This window comes from Gavialis gangeticus, unplaced genomic scaffold (assembly GCF_001723915.1).
Source record: "Gavialis gangeticus isolate Ggan-Ray unplaced genomic scaffold, GavGan_comp1, whole genome shotgun sequence".
Taxonomy (NCBI): Eukaryota; Metazoa; Chordata; order Crocodylia; family Gavialidae; genus Gavialis; species Gavialis gangeticus.
The window spans coordinates 11,492,838-11,506,042 of NW_017729015.1; the positions used below are offsets into that span (position 1 = coordinate 11,492,838).

The 13,205-nt window shown below is 38.3% G+C and overlaps 1 protein-coding gene and 1 long non-coding RNA gene across 2 annotated transcripts in view; both read left to right on the forward strand.

The window, feature by feature from the left end:
* The window catches only part of SFPQ (splicing factor proline and glutamine rich), a 25,318-nt gene extending 19,393 nt beyond the window's left edge, over positions 1-5,925 (forward strand). Inside the window, exons 9-11 of the mRNA XM_019512071.1 lie at positions 203-251; positions 330-451; positions 3,280-5,925. Coding sequence (XP_019367616.1) covers positions 203-251; positions 330-451; positions 3,280-3,417 — 309 coding nt within the window. The 3' untranslated portion in view covers positions 3,418-5,925. The remainder of the gene's footprint in view (positions 1-202; positions 252-329; positions 452-3,279) is intronic.
* A 3,842-nt stretch (positions 5,926-9,767) lies between these two features.
* LOC109294038 lies at positions 9,768-12,415 on the forward strand. Its single transcript, XR_002096456.1, has 2 exons — positions 9,768-10,494; positions 11,472-12,415. It is a non-coding gene; the product is annotated as an uncharacterized LOC109294038 (long non-coding RNA).
* Positions 12,416-13,205: the final 790 nt, after the last annotated feature.

Consider the following 13,205-nt stretch of genomic DNA (forward strand, 5'->3'; position numbering starts at 1 on the left):
TCTCCTCCCTCTGTGACTCAGTTTAAACTATTACTATCTAGAGAGACTTTGGGGTTTTCCCCTTTTAATTAAGAAAAGCAGAAATTGTTAATGTCAAAAGCAACTTAATACAAAGATACTAAATTGTGTTTTTGTTTAAACTGGTGCGGGCTTCTGAAAAATTTGTGGTTACTCATTGCAAATTTCTTTTTTCTCTTTGCAGAGAGAGAGAGACATGCGAATGGGTGGTGCCACCACAATGAATATGGGAGGTAAAGTACTGTTAAAATAACAGCTTCACGTGGCTTATTCATAAAGTGTCACAAAATGATTATATTTTTCTTCTTTAGATCCATATGCTTCAGCAGCCCAGAAATTCCCACCTCTTGGAGGTGGTGGTGGCATAGGATATGAAGCTAGTCCTGGAGTTGGGCAACCAGCCATGAGCGGTTCTATGATGGGAAATGACATGGTAATGTATCCTGCGGTGGCTTTACTTTAGTACAAGTGAATGTTGAAGGCAGGGGATTCTGAACTCTGTACCAGTTGTGTACATTTCATTCTCTTACTGGCTGACTACTCTTTTCTGTCAGATATACAGCATGGAGGGCTCGTCTGGCAATATATAGTGATAGTTTAGTTCCTAATAGCATCGTAGTTGAGATTAGTTGGAAGCTGGTTGTGAACAAATTCAAATGTGCTATTAAGCATATTTGCAGCTAACCCTGATACTAGTCGGGTTGGGAATACCTGCATTATAGTTAGGCTTGGAAGGATTTTTCATAAATTCTGATGCCTCAAAATGCTACCTTGATTTTTGAAGAGGTCAGATTTTTTTATTAAGGAAAACTTTTAAAGTTCAATCACTAATGTGTATTTTTTTTAAACTGATGACAAAATTAAAAAAGAGAACTTGGAGATAAAAAAGAGGGTGGGGTTTTTTGAGTAAATTTGGCAGGTTGTATCACCTGTCACCAGTGCTGCTCAGTACTTTCCAGAGTTTTAATTGCACCAATTTTTAGTATGGTCCTTCCAAGCCTAGTTACAGAATCAGTGCATTCTTGCATTGATGCATTGTAAAATCCAATTCTGTACTTGCATCTGTTTATGGAACAGATAGTGAGTAATCAATGGCAAACAGTCTACCATTTTTTTTATCTTGGGGTTTGCCATAGTATGAGAAGAGCAGAAATGCTTTAGACTTCAGGCACGTTTTAAATATTGCAGTACTCACCATAGTCATTTTGTGACTTACAAAGGAATAATGATGGCCTGTTCAAACTTGTTGCTTCCCACTTGTTGGGTATGACTGTAGGTGTAATTTGTTAAACTACTGCATGCCTCATGTTCGGAGGTATGTTTCCAAATCTCTATTTAGCACACTACATGCGTGCAGGGGCTTTGAGCCTGCCTTGGTGTTATCACTGAAGCAGTACCAATAGCTAACAGCAGTACTTAACAGTTGGAATGGAAGTCTATACTGGCCTAGGCGGTGATAGTAGTGTGCTTCCACCTTCCTTATTGAGGGTGCACTCTGGCACAACATGCAGAAAATCATTTTTTGGGGAGGGTGGGTTTAAGGTTAGACTGTACTCAAGCCTCCGGCTTTAACACGTTGGGCTACCACAGTAGCTCGTCAGGTATCTTCTGCTTTATGAAACCATGCTTCTGGAATCTACTTTGCAGAGCATCAGTTCAGTAGATGGTGCTTGGTGGCCATAATGTATCAAGAATTGCTGATAACATTCTTGAGCAGTTTATAAGCTTTCAGTGAACACTTAGGTAGTCTGTGGTGAACGCTGTGTACATTTTTTTGTTTCTCCTTGTCCTGGGATTCATGGAACAGGTGCATGTTGCACTTGAAAATATTTTAAAACAACTGGATACAATCAACCTGTGACAGTTCTAAATGACTGGGCACTCTGCTACCCAGTGCTATTCCAGCTACTACACTAATAACTTCTTAAGCAAAATTGTTGTTAGGCTTTTAGCTGGCATTTAAATTTGTAACTGAGGGCACAAATAATGGAGAAGCTAGGAACTCCTATTTTGGAAACACTCCTTCCTCAGGAGGATTGAGAGAAACTTTTCAAATAACTTTCTACTATAAATGTCAAGTGTGAATCAGTCCATGTTCTGTAGTGGCAGACTTAGTACAACAAACTGAATATGCTATTGCTGTGTTATGGGGTAGTGGGAAACTTACCTGAAATGGAAGTTTAAAGCTTTTAAGTCCATCTTTGACTATGCAGAACTGATGTAACTTTAGAAATCTACTGCTTATGACACCTACTCACTTTCTGGTAGCTGATGAGAAGTACGTGCAACTGTAGATGTACAAGATACTCGTCTCTGCTTTACTGCAGTTAAATTCAGCTCTTGGCAGCTCTGTAGAAGACAGTCCATGAAGCCTTTCAATAATTGTAAAGCCTTTGTGGACTTTCAGAGAGCTTGTGGTGAAGCTGGGGATGGGGTGAGGCTTCTAATGGGTGCACTCTGCCCCTTGTGCATATTGCTAACTTTTGGATCACTGATTAAAACTTAGTTCTGTGTGCACATTTTATATCTGGCGATTTATAGCAGTAGTCCTGAAGTATGTGAGACTTAATAAATGCAAGTCTTGATCTAGGAATTGTGTTGGTTAGTTAAATCATCGGTCATTAGCTTTTCATATTCTTTTTCTTGTAATCCAGTAGCACACTATTACAGCATTGTCTTACTGCTTAAGGCCTCTGCAGTTTTAGTCAGCAGATCGTGGTCTTAACCACATCTTGACAAGCACATGGTCTCTAATGCAGCACATGCCATTAACTGGTGAGTAGGCATCCTGTTTACAATGACATTTTTTGAATGTCAGCTTATACCTCAGTGAACTAAATCTACTTTTGTTGGTGAGGCTTATTTGGAAACAGGTTGTTGATGTAAACTAAACTTGTCCTGAATTAAAGGTGAGAGTATGCAAGCTAGTTGCATTAACTTGTTGAAAATTGCTACATCTCATTTTGGAAAGGATGTTAATTCACATCTGCACTAATGCTTACATTTTTAGCACTGCAGGGAGTATCTGTTCTCTGTAACAGATGTATGAGAATGCATCAAGTGGGAACATACCTCAAGGCATGTATTACAATAAACTAATTTTTAAATTACCCTTTTTTCCTTTCTATGTTCCCGGTACCTGTGGATCGGCTCAATGGTGATTGTATCGACGAACCTTGACTACGGAACCTTCTAAAAATATATACTTAACACACATGGACATCAACTACATATAATGAACTGTTAATACTGTTCCAATAGCGTCCTGAACGCTTTGGGCAGGGAGGCGCGGGGCCTGTGGGTGGCCAGGGTCCTAGAGGAATGGGGCCTGGAACGCCAACAGGATATGGTAGAGGGAGAGAAGAATATGAAGGCCCAAACAAAAAGCCCCGATTTTAGACGTGACCTGTAGAGTTTCATTCCAGTTTGTTTTTGTCTGTCTTGTTTAGACACCTACTTTTTAATTCTTGCATTTTAGTAAGAAAGCTACGTTTTTATGGATGTTAGAAACTTATTGACCTAATATTTGTAAGTGGTCTGTTTGGGCAAGTACAACTTAATTATGTAATGCAGTGTTTCAAAAAAAAAAAAAAAAAATAGCTGTTTTTTTGATGTATAACGTCCCTAACTTGATGGCAGTGTACCTTGTGCCACTGAATTCCCAAAGTGTACCAACTTTTTTTTACTGTGCTTCAAATAAATAGAAAACTAAATGTAGTAACTATTCTTGCCATTCATGGTTCCAAATGATGAGGCCAAATGCCACACCTTCCAACATAAAACAAGAGTCTTGTAGGTCTAACTGGACCAAGGTGTGGAAGAGTAGCTAAAGGTGAGGTCTCCTCCCATACCAGCTGTAGCTATGATATTGGGTCAATATAGTTGTTGACTTAATTGCTTTTCCAGTAGGCACAGATTTTTCTGAGTGTGAACTATGCTGTAGTAAGGAAGCAAACAAACTTTGCATGTTCTGTGTAAGATGTAGTAATGGAAGCCATACTGCAAATGATGCAGTCATGTAATGAATTTTGGATTTTAGCCATGGAGAAAAGGGGGTGGTGTGGGATGGTGGCAGAGACTGACCTCCTTGGCAGTCACTGTTTAAAATCTTTTAAAGACTTTAAACAGAAAAGTAGAAAATGTCATATTAAAATGAATCCATAGAATGGCTTGTCTTGATTGACTTTTCTAATTAAAGGATTTCTAATGTGATGCTTGTGATCAAGCTGGAAATACAGGATTTGATCTGGTTTGGTATTTAATACCTAACTGAAATTTGGCAAAAAAAGAACAAGTGTTACTGGAGTAAAGCAGGGAGAATCTTTTTAATATGTACTCTGCAACTTGCTAATGTCCTTTATGTTAATTATGTGGACTAACTTCTATAGTTCAGAAATCAATGGTGTAAATTCTAAGGGATCTGTAGAAAATAAAGTGCATCTTAGCCTTTGTAGCTGGTGTGTAAGTCCCAAACTAGCATGCTAAATTCAGAGGAAACGAAGCTTCTGTCACTACAGTATTATCAGATGTTTTATTATTGATCTTTGCAAGGCTAAGCTTAACAAGTAATGAATAAACGTGGAGTTTAATTGCTAATGCTACACAGTACAAATAAACTCCCTCTGAGGCTCTTATCTGAATGGTTTGATGAAGTTGTTAGCTTGCTATCAATTTCACAAACCCCGTGTGATTTCAAGGTATTCTGGATTTTTTTGATGTCATACTTAGTAGTTATTTTATTACCATGATTTTGTATCCAACAAGCTGGGAACATCACTTCCCAGTGTGAAATGTCTTGGTGTTAATGTAGGATATATCAACCTGCCTGGCACAAAGTAGGTAAAAACCTAGTTTTGGCTGCATTTCTCTGCACAAATTTTGAGCATTTGTCAACAGCCTTTAAACTTCTGAAGAAGTTCCCACTCTTTGTGCTTAACATCGGCTAATTCTAAATTCTAGGCTAAATTTTATCTTGTATGGATAAAACTTTAGCATGCAGGTTGCATTATCTTTAGAACTGTGCCCAGTTAAACACTGACTGTAGCTGTTTAAATGCCAAATACTAGCAAGCTGTGAAATGTTGATACAAGGTAACATTGACTTTGAATATTAAGTATACTAAATAGGCTCAGTCTGTCTGGTGAATTGTTTCCCAGAAACTTTGTAGAGGGTAAAAAGACATGTTCCCACTGTGAACTGATACAAACCGATACATAGGAAGTGTACTGGACCAACAGCACTTAAATTGGAGGTTGTCTGGGATCCACTGAATAGGATTCCTCAGTTCAAAATCAGAGGTCCAGTTTTTACGTAGGTGGATTTTATTGTAGGGTCCTAATGATGAAAATATTTTCCAAAGGGTGTTCATGGGACACCCAGAGAAGGTGAAGGTGTCTGAGGTGGGGAACTCTGAACATAAACGTTAAATTAATTTTTTTCAGTTTATTTTTCAGATTACATGTCATTCTTTATTAAAGAGATGCTGGTACATATCTTGAAATGCTTTTTTGTAGTACTATAACTTTGAAGAGTGAAGGATGCTGATGTCCTAATATCTTCCAAAGGTGGTCTTTGGGTACCCCACTTTATATAAGCTATTGTTGCTAGGTATTAAATAGACTAGTTGCAAAACTGCTTAGCAAATACACAGAAGGATGTGGCAGTTACTAAACACCTGAAATAGTTTTGTTTAATGTTAAACAGAACAGGGTAAGAGTGCTTGTAGCAGCATGACCAGATTGTTCAAAACAAACTCAGGTCCTGCTTTGAGTTGCATGTGCTAATCAGGATACAATAAATCCTAGCTAATTTGATTTCAAACTTTAAAGTTACTGTCTTTTTAAAAGCTGGCATCTATATCGGAATTTTAAAGTGAACATACCCACTTTTAATACATGTGGGCGGTAAGGAAGTTCACGATCCTCCGGTCTATGTCTACATTTCTGAAGTTTTCCTTAAAATTAGGCTTATTCATATAATTGAGTTCAAAGTTTTTGTTAATTGTTTGGAAGAGCACTTGGTCTGCCAGCCCATTTTTGGATGGCCTAGACTGTGTAGAGAATACCTTGTTGTATATTTGGATTTGGAGAAACAGTTGGCTGTTGCATTTTAGCCTACTTTTAATTAAACTGGGCTTCTTGAAGTACTTTTAGTAACTTCTAAAAGTTTCTGCAGCAACCGAAATGGGTATTCTTTTGACTATTTTTCACACTATCAAATGAATGCAGAACATCTACAGTGCTTTGTAGACCCCTAACACTACCTGATTTTATATATTGATACACGAGAAATTGAAACTGCTTTTGAGTTTGTGGTATTTTTGTGGTAGAAAAATTCTTGGCTTCTCCTTGGCAACCATTTACTGTGGCAGCAAATTTTGCTGGAGTTCTTGAGACTGCAATTTACACTTAAATAGTGGCCTGCTACATAACTGCACTTAGCCAGCATTTCTGCAGTTCATAACTGTGAGGAACGTAGTACCACAAATGGCAATGGACATTAGGACCCGGATGTAGTATTCCTGCTTGCTCCAAGATTCTCATTGCCGACTGCATACAGGTAGGTAACAAGCAATATAATATAACTTGGTGACTTTCTTTGTAACCTTATTCTGTGGGTATTCTGACATCACACTTCTGACTATGGAATTACATTGCAGCACTCTTAATACGTGTACGTTTAGTTGGCATCCAAGCTGCTGCGTGGCTTTCGGTTTGAGGGTTATTTTTCAAAAACAAGCAACTCTTTGTGATTCTTAGATAAGCATCTAAGACCCGATTCCTTTGTACATGCCTTGATTTGTGTGGATTTTTAGTTATGCTGTGACAAAGGTATTTTTAGATGTTCTCCGTGGGGAAGAGGGAGTGGGAACTTAGAATCATTAAACAAGTCAACCTGGTGCTGTTGGCACCTAAAAGAAAGGACTTTTTGCTTTAACTTTCTGTAGCAACAAAATTACCTGTCTGCAGTGCATTCCTTGTAGGGTCTTTGCTATTTAGGAAGTAACACTGGTAATCATTGTGCTATTCTTGAGTGACCTAGGTAATAATAATGTGAAGCTCACTGTATTGAGCTTTAGGACTGGGCAAAAGAACATCTTAGGTCATAAATTGTGCTCAAATGAACATCCTCATAATTTTCCAGGATTTACCAGCAACTCAGTACTTCTTACTCTCTGGGTGGCAGTGGTCATGATACATTCAAGTGACTTAAATTGACAAGATACTAGGAATCCAAAGATTCCTTCCTCTGTTCTCTTGGTAGTTTTACTTTCCACCAATATTGTTTTAGCATATGATTATTTTAGGCTCTTCAGTACTAAAACTAATAAATGCATCATTTTAAAAGGTTACATGCCTGCATGTTTCCAGACTAGCATGTGTGCTGATCTTAGGCCCTGTCTCCTCTGTGTTAGTTCTTGACTTGATGTTTTTATTCCAAGTTCTTTTTCAGCCTCTGATGTGGTTCTTGGCTGAAAAATAAGAGCTTGTTTCGGAGGTTAAGAGTTTGTAAGGAGGTTTTTTTCCTATTTGAGCTACAAAGTTTGGTTTTTGGGTTTTTTGGGGGTGTTTTTTTTTTTATTTTGCATACTTGACTGTGGTGTACACTTCTGTCAGACTCAGACACCGTTACTGTATCTTACAGGAAAGAAACTTTTATTAATAAGCAGCTCATAAGCCAGTTACCCTCTGCGGTAGAGGTATTCATGGACCATTGAAAAAAAGTTTCTGTACCTGGTAACTTGGACTGTAACGGGTCTTTACATTCCAGTAAGTGTAGCTGAACACATGCAAGTCAAGTAGTGGCAACTAAGCTATTTTAGACATTTGACAATACCTTCTAGTCTCTGTGAATAAAACTTAGTAAGGGATGGCAGCTTACTGTCACACAGTGACAGTTGGGTTACTTATTAGGTTTCTCTAAACCAATGGTCAGGTCTACTTCTTACGTTCTGGGCACACTTACTTACCTTCAGGAGTGCTGTGGAGGGGTTTTATGGACACAACTATCTTGTTCTACATACTTGGAAATAATAGGGGTGTTTTACACTCTTGGAGCAAGTGGTTTGTGATAAAACCATGGGTTACATTGGCTCTGCCTGCAGTAATGAAACTTACTGCTGTAGCTGTTTCAAAAGGAAATAGTCACATTTATTCCTAAGCAAACAACTTGTAGCAAGTGGGTATGAGAAATAACACCAAAGTGCTTGCATTGTATTTCATCTTGTTTCCATCTTTCTCTGCAAATTGCACTTTTCCTCAGAAGTTTATCTGAAGCTCAGAAGTGTGGTGTCAGAATACGTATGCGTATCTGTGAGGCCCTCAGATCAAATACTGGTGCTATCAGAGGAGAGCACAGCAAGCATATAGTGTATGGGGGCTTTACTGTAACATTAAGCAGCAAAGTGTTGATTGCTTGCAGTTTCCCCAGCAGCTAAACACTGAGGCCTGTGAGTAGTTTTAGGACTTGAGCAGTAATGGGGTTGCATGTTTCTGTTCATCATTGCCAGCTGCAGTGACATTATCAGGAAGGCCAGTGTTCTTGTTTAATTAGGCTAATCATACTGGAGAGAATACATAAAAAGTATGCTGCTTTGGACTATATACTTGGATGCTTAGCAAGGTTGGAATCAGTTGATAATCCTCTGATTTCTCTCCATACCAGCTTGTGGGATTCTTTAAATAGCTGCTCACGGAAAAGGAAAATGGGAGGATTGGCCTTCTCCCACTTGTGTCATTGCTGCTAGATAATGATTGACAAGTTAGGACTTGATTGTACAATCCCACAGTGGTTTGTGAATACCCCATCATCTATAAATGTTGCTTTTGAACACCAGTACTGAAGAGCTAACTTGGGAGGTGGTGGGGGGTTGGGGAAAGAAGTGTGGCTATTGCTGGATAATCTGGAGTATTGGAAAGATGCACAAAGATATAGTATCCCTTATGCATGGTGTTTGTTGCTACAATGGGAATTCATGTTTACTTATGGAGGGGTTATGCTTAATCAAGAGGTGGGTTTGAGATTAGACTTGAGCTTCTCCCTCTTGGAGCTAGCAACATTTGTGATAGCAGTGTGCTTTGCCTCCAGCCAAAGGTGTGCACAGAACATAGTACAGATACATTTCTAGTGGGTATTGAGAGTAGATCTTCTGGCCCTCAGCATAGTTGTAATTAAAGGAAGGGTATGCAGAGGGGAAACAGCAGTGGTGATTCTCTCTAGTGGGTTTCTTTGGCTTCTTTTTTTAAACTGCTAGGATACTTGGGCTTGGGTATATAGCTAGGATGGGGACATTTCACTCTTGATGTAGAGGAGGGCATTTTTACAACTAAAATATGGCAGTGAGCTTGACAAAATTTGTTACATGCCTTCACATAAGGGATAGTATACCTCTGGCTGCAATTAAACTTCACGGTACTCAGACTGGTGAAACTAGCTGTTACGGTTTGTGTTCAGTTTAGGTGCAGTTCTTCAGTCCACCACCTGTACATTCTTTCACTTTCTTACAAGTGTTTAGACTAGCCTACTTCTGCCCCTTACACTGCTTCCACCTAGCATTTGGGAATAACTTGTAAATTCCCCTCATAACTAATCAGTCCATGTATCTTTTAAATGTTACTCAATGTAAAAATTAGAATTCTATTTTCAGAAAAAAATTGAATGTGCTTTTATAATAACTTCAGTTTATTATCCTCTAGGTGAAGATGTTGCAAGTTGAGTGAAACCAGAGTGCTCATCCATATGAAGTGAGTATATCTGTTAATTGCTTTACAATAAAAGGGATATTTAACCTGCTCTGAATCAGAGTGCTTATTGCCCATGCTTCCAAGTTGCTACATCATAAAAGAAGCTAAGATTATAATACGACGTAGATAGGTGGTAGTTTTGCTACATGCACCCCATTGTGATAGGGGATATGGAGAAGTTATTATTAATACTAAAACATAGTTCAAACTACTAAACTTGTGAAATGCCCTGCTATTGACTGCTTTTTATATTTTTTCCATGCGACTTGCATACCTGTATTGGCCATCACTTCTGGTCAAAACTTCCTTTTATTTGGTTCCAGTGTTTCTTCCCCTTGATTCCTTACTTTCCCTGGATGTTGTTTCTCATACAGGGCACAACTGAATGCCATCATATAACGTTTTTGAAAGTCACCAAATAAGTAACTCACCTTCAGGATTTTCAACATTAGATGCAACAGTTGTTCTAGGCAGTATATGTCTGTGGAATGATTAGAGGTTTAGAACATGTTTCATGGATATGAATTCCAGTGGGACTTGTTTTAATTGTGACTTGGTAACAATATTAGAGCTGTCTTTCTAACAAATGTTCCACTTCTTTATTTTTGGTGTACAAAATAACTATGGGAGAAATCAACTTGTATTTTTTCCTAGTACAGGAGTAGAGCATGAGCACAATCCAGCATGATGCGATCTCAGGTGCTATTGCGTAGCCAAAATACAAAATCAGTTGGTAAGTTATTTACCATACAAAATTAAGCTAAATGATTTTCTGCTTAAAATTTGGATCACATTTTTCTAGTGTGCTTTGAAAAGCAAGCCTTTTCAGTCTTGCTTTATAGAACCACCATTGACATTTGTTTCAAGATATTTGGCTTCTGCAGCATCAGTCACTTAACCTGCAGATGCTCAGTTACGCAGTTATGTTCATTTTAAAGGTCTTTATGTAGTGGGGAGGAAATCCTTGTCTAACAAAGCAAAAGGTTATAGCAGGGAGGTTTTTTGTTTGGCTCAAATGTTAGGCTTAGTGCAGAAACATTTGGTTCTCGGTTCTTACCTTCAAAACACTTTCTGGATCTTAAACTTCAGCAAGGAAAGTGAAGCAGTGCACCCATCTTACACAGAGAAACAAGACAGACCAAGTGGGCCAGCCTGTGCGTAGCAGAAATTTTAAGTTGTGAATTGTCCGGTCTCTTCCCTGCCCCCCTCCCTGCTCCCCATGCATTATATGAAGATTAACCTTTAGGTTAAAATGCTTTAAATGTTGAATTTCCTACAACCACAGGGATAGAGAAAACATGCTAGATACTATCTTTGTTCAGGCACTAATCATTTGTGTGTCTGAATGGTATGTAGGCAGATGTCTGAAGCCTAGTATTGGAAAGTTGAGATGGACTAGATTTCATCAGGAATCAAGCCATCTGCTCTTGTTTCTAGGATATAAAAACATGATTTAAAGCTCTGAAACCGTATATCACTTTGATTTGTGTGACACTGGAAAAAATTGTGAAAACTGTTCGCTTAATCTCAGGTGCATCTTGTGCTATGCTAGAGCATGTGTGGAGCCAGGTGCATGGACCTTTCTGTTGTATTAAGAGTAATTTCTTAAAAAATGACCACTTTATATACTAATGGCCTTCATACATGAAAGTTTGATTTCCATCTGCTTAGAATTTCTGGTGCTAACTTTTTGTGCTTTGTTATCTACAGGAGGAAGCGGTTTGATGTCCAAAAGGCCCAGTGGAGGGGGAGCCAGGAGCCAAGTGGCAATCTTGCTTTCAATAAAATATTTTTTATTTTCCTATAGGTATGGCTTGGTGTGTTCTCTTACGTTAATCCTGAAGCTCATGTGTGTATCCGTGAATTTATCTGAACACAATCATGCATTCAGAATCATTATTTTAAAAAAAAAAAGTTGAGGGAGATGCAGTAGGTAATGTGCTATGAGTTGCTGCATATATAAATACGCAAGCATTACTGTACAGAAAGGACTTCAGACCCTTTTTCTTGCACTTGAGTATGTCTGCTTCACTGCTTTCAGTACAGCTCCACAATGCAGAACTATTTTTCTTGTGGTTTGCGTGAGCCCCTCAGAGCAAGTGCCTTGGCAACTGCTGGTGCTAGCTTGGGAGGATAGAGAAGACTGTTTGTTTCTTCTTGCCCAATTTACCCACAAAACTAGTTCTCTAGTTCTGCATGCTATAAAAAAATAATCTTTGTCAAAAAGATTTTCCCTTCAGAAATTTTTAAATGAGAACAGCTGCTTTTTAGAGCAGCTAGAACTGTTAACCAGGACTCCATTAGAAAATGGCTTCTAGCTCTTTAAATCAATAAAAGGATAATCAGTAATCTTACCGCTTGAGTTTTTTTGTGTAAGTTTAAATCTAGCTGAGAGAGCTAGTGAGTTCCTTGAAGGAAAAGAGTCACTAGATAACAGTTGAATATTCTTCCAAGACCCAGTATTAAATGCATACTCCTCTACTAACCAGTCATCTCTAATTACTGTAATCTGAGTCTGTATGACTTGTTAACAAAATGCAGTTAAGTCATTCAGTTTGCATTTACTTTCCTTTGGCTTACTGTGAATGCTTGGATTGATTTAATTGGGTTCATGTACACATGGAATAACTGAAGGTATTTCTTGAGAAACCACTTTATTCAAAATTTACATTTCAGTCGTCTTAATCTATTTGGGATTGATACTTGCTACAAATAGTGATGCCTATCAGTGGGCAGCAAAACTTTATATAGATTCATGTCCTTCATTTCCATGGTGCTGTGGACATATTATTGCAGCATGGATTTGACCCATCTTGTTCATGCAGTAGCCTGATGATGACCCTGAAAAACTAAGTATAAAACTTGTCTGGCCCACAGGGATGTTTCATGGAGGAGTGCACTTGCCTTTTCAGGCAAATTTTTGAAACTTGGATGCTTCCAAAGGACACAATTTGACAGGCTATAGAACTGGGGTGGGGGGTAGAGCAGTGGTTCTTCACCTTGATATATAGACCAAAGGCACTTCTAGTTATAGATTCAAGGGCACCCTTTAGAAAACGTTAACTCTTAGTTTTTTCACTTTTTTCTAGTAAAAAAAACAGACAAATTCTGTTCCAGCGAATTGACCACAATGGCAAAATTGTTTCCAACTACTGAGTCTTACTTGAAATTTCTGGATTTGTCTTGTGGATGGCACGTAGGTGTTTGTAGCTCAGTGGTGCTATTTGATATTACGTGTTGCTTAGGACTTTGTGGAACCCTGGTTGAGAACCACACTACTGGAATAGACCTACAATCTTTCTTACCCTTAAGTGCCTAAGTTTTGAAGTGAATAATCAAATCTGTCCTCTATCTACTGAGCTTGAATTAACAAAGTTTGGGTTGGTTGTTTTAAAGGCTTAATTTCATAACCTGGCCCTGGCAAAAAAAAAAAAAAAAAAAAAA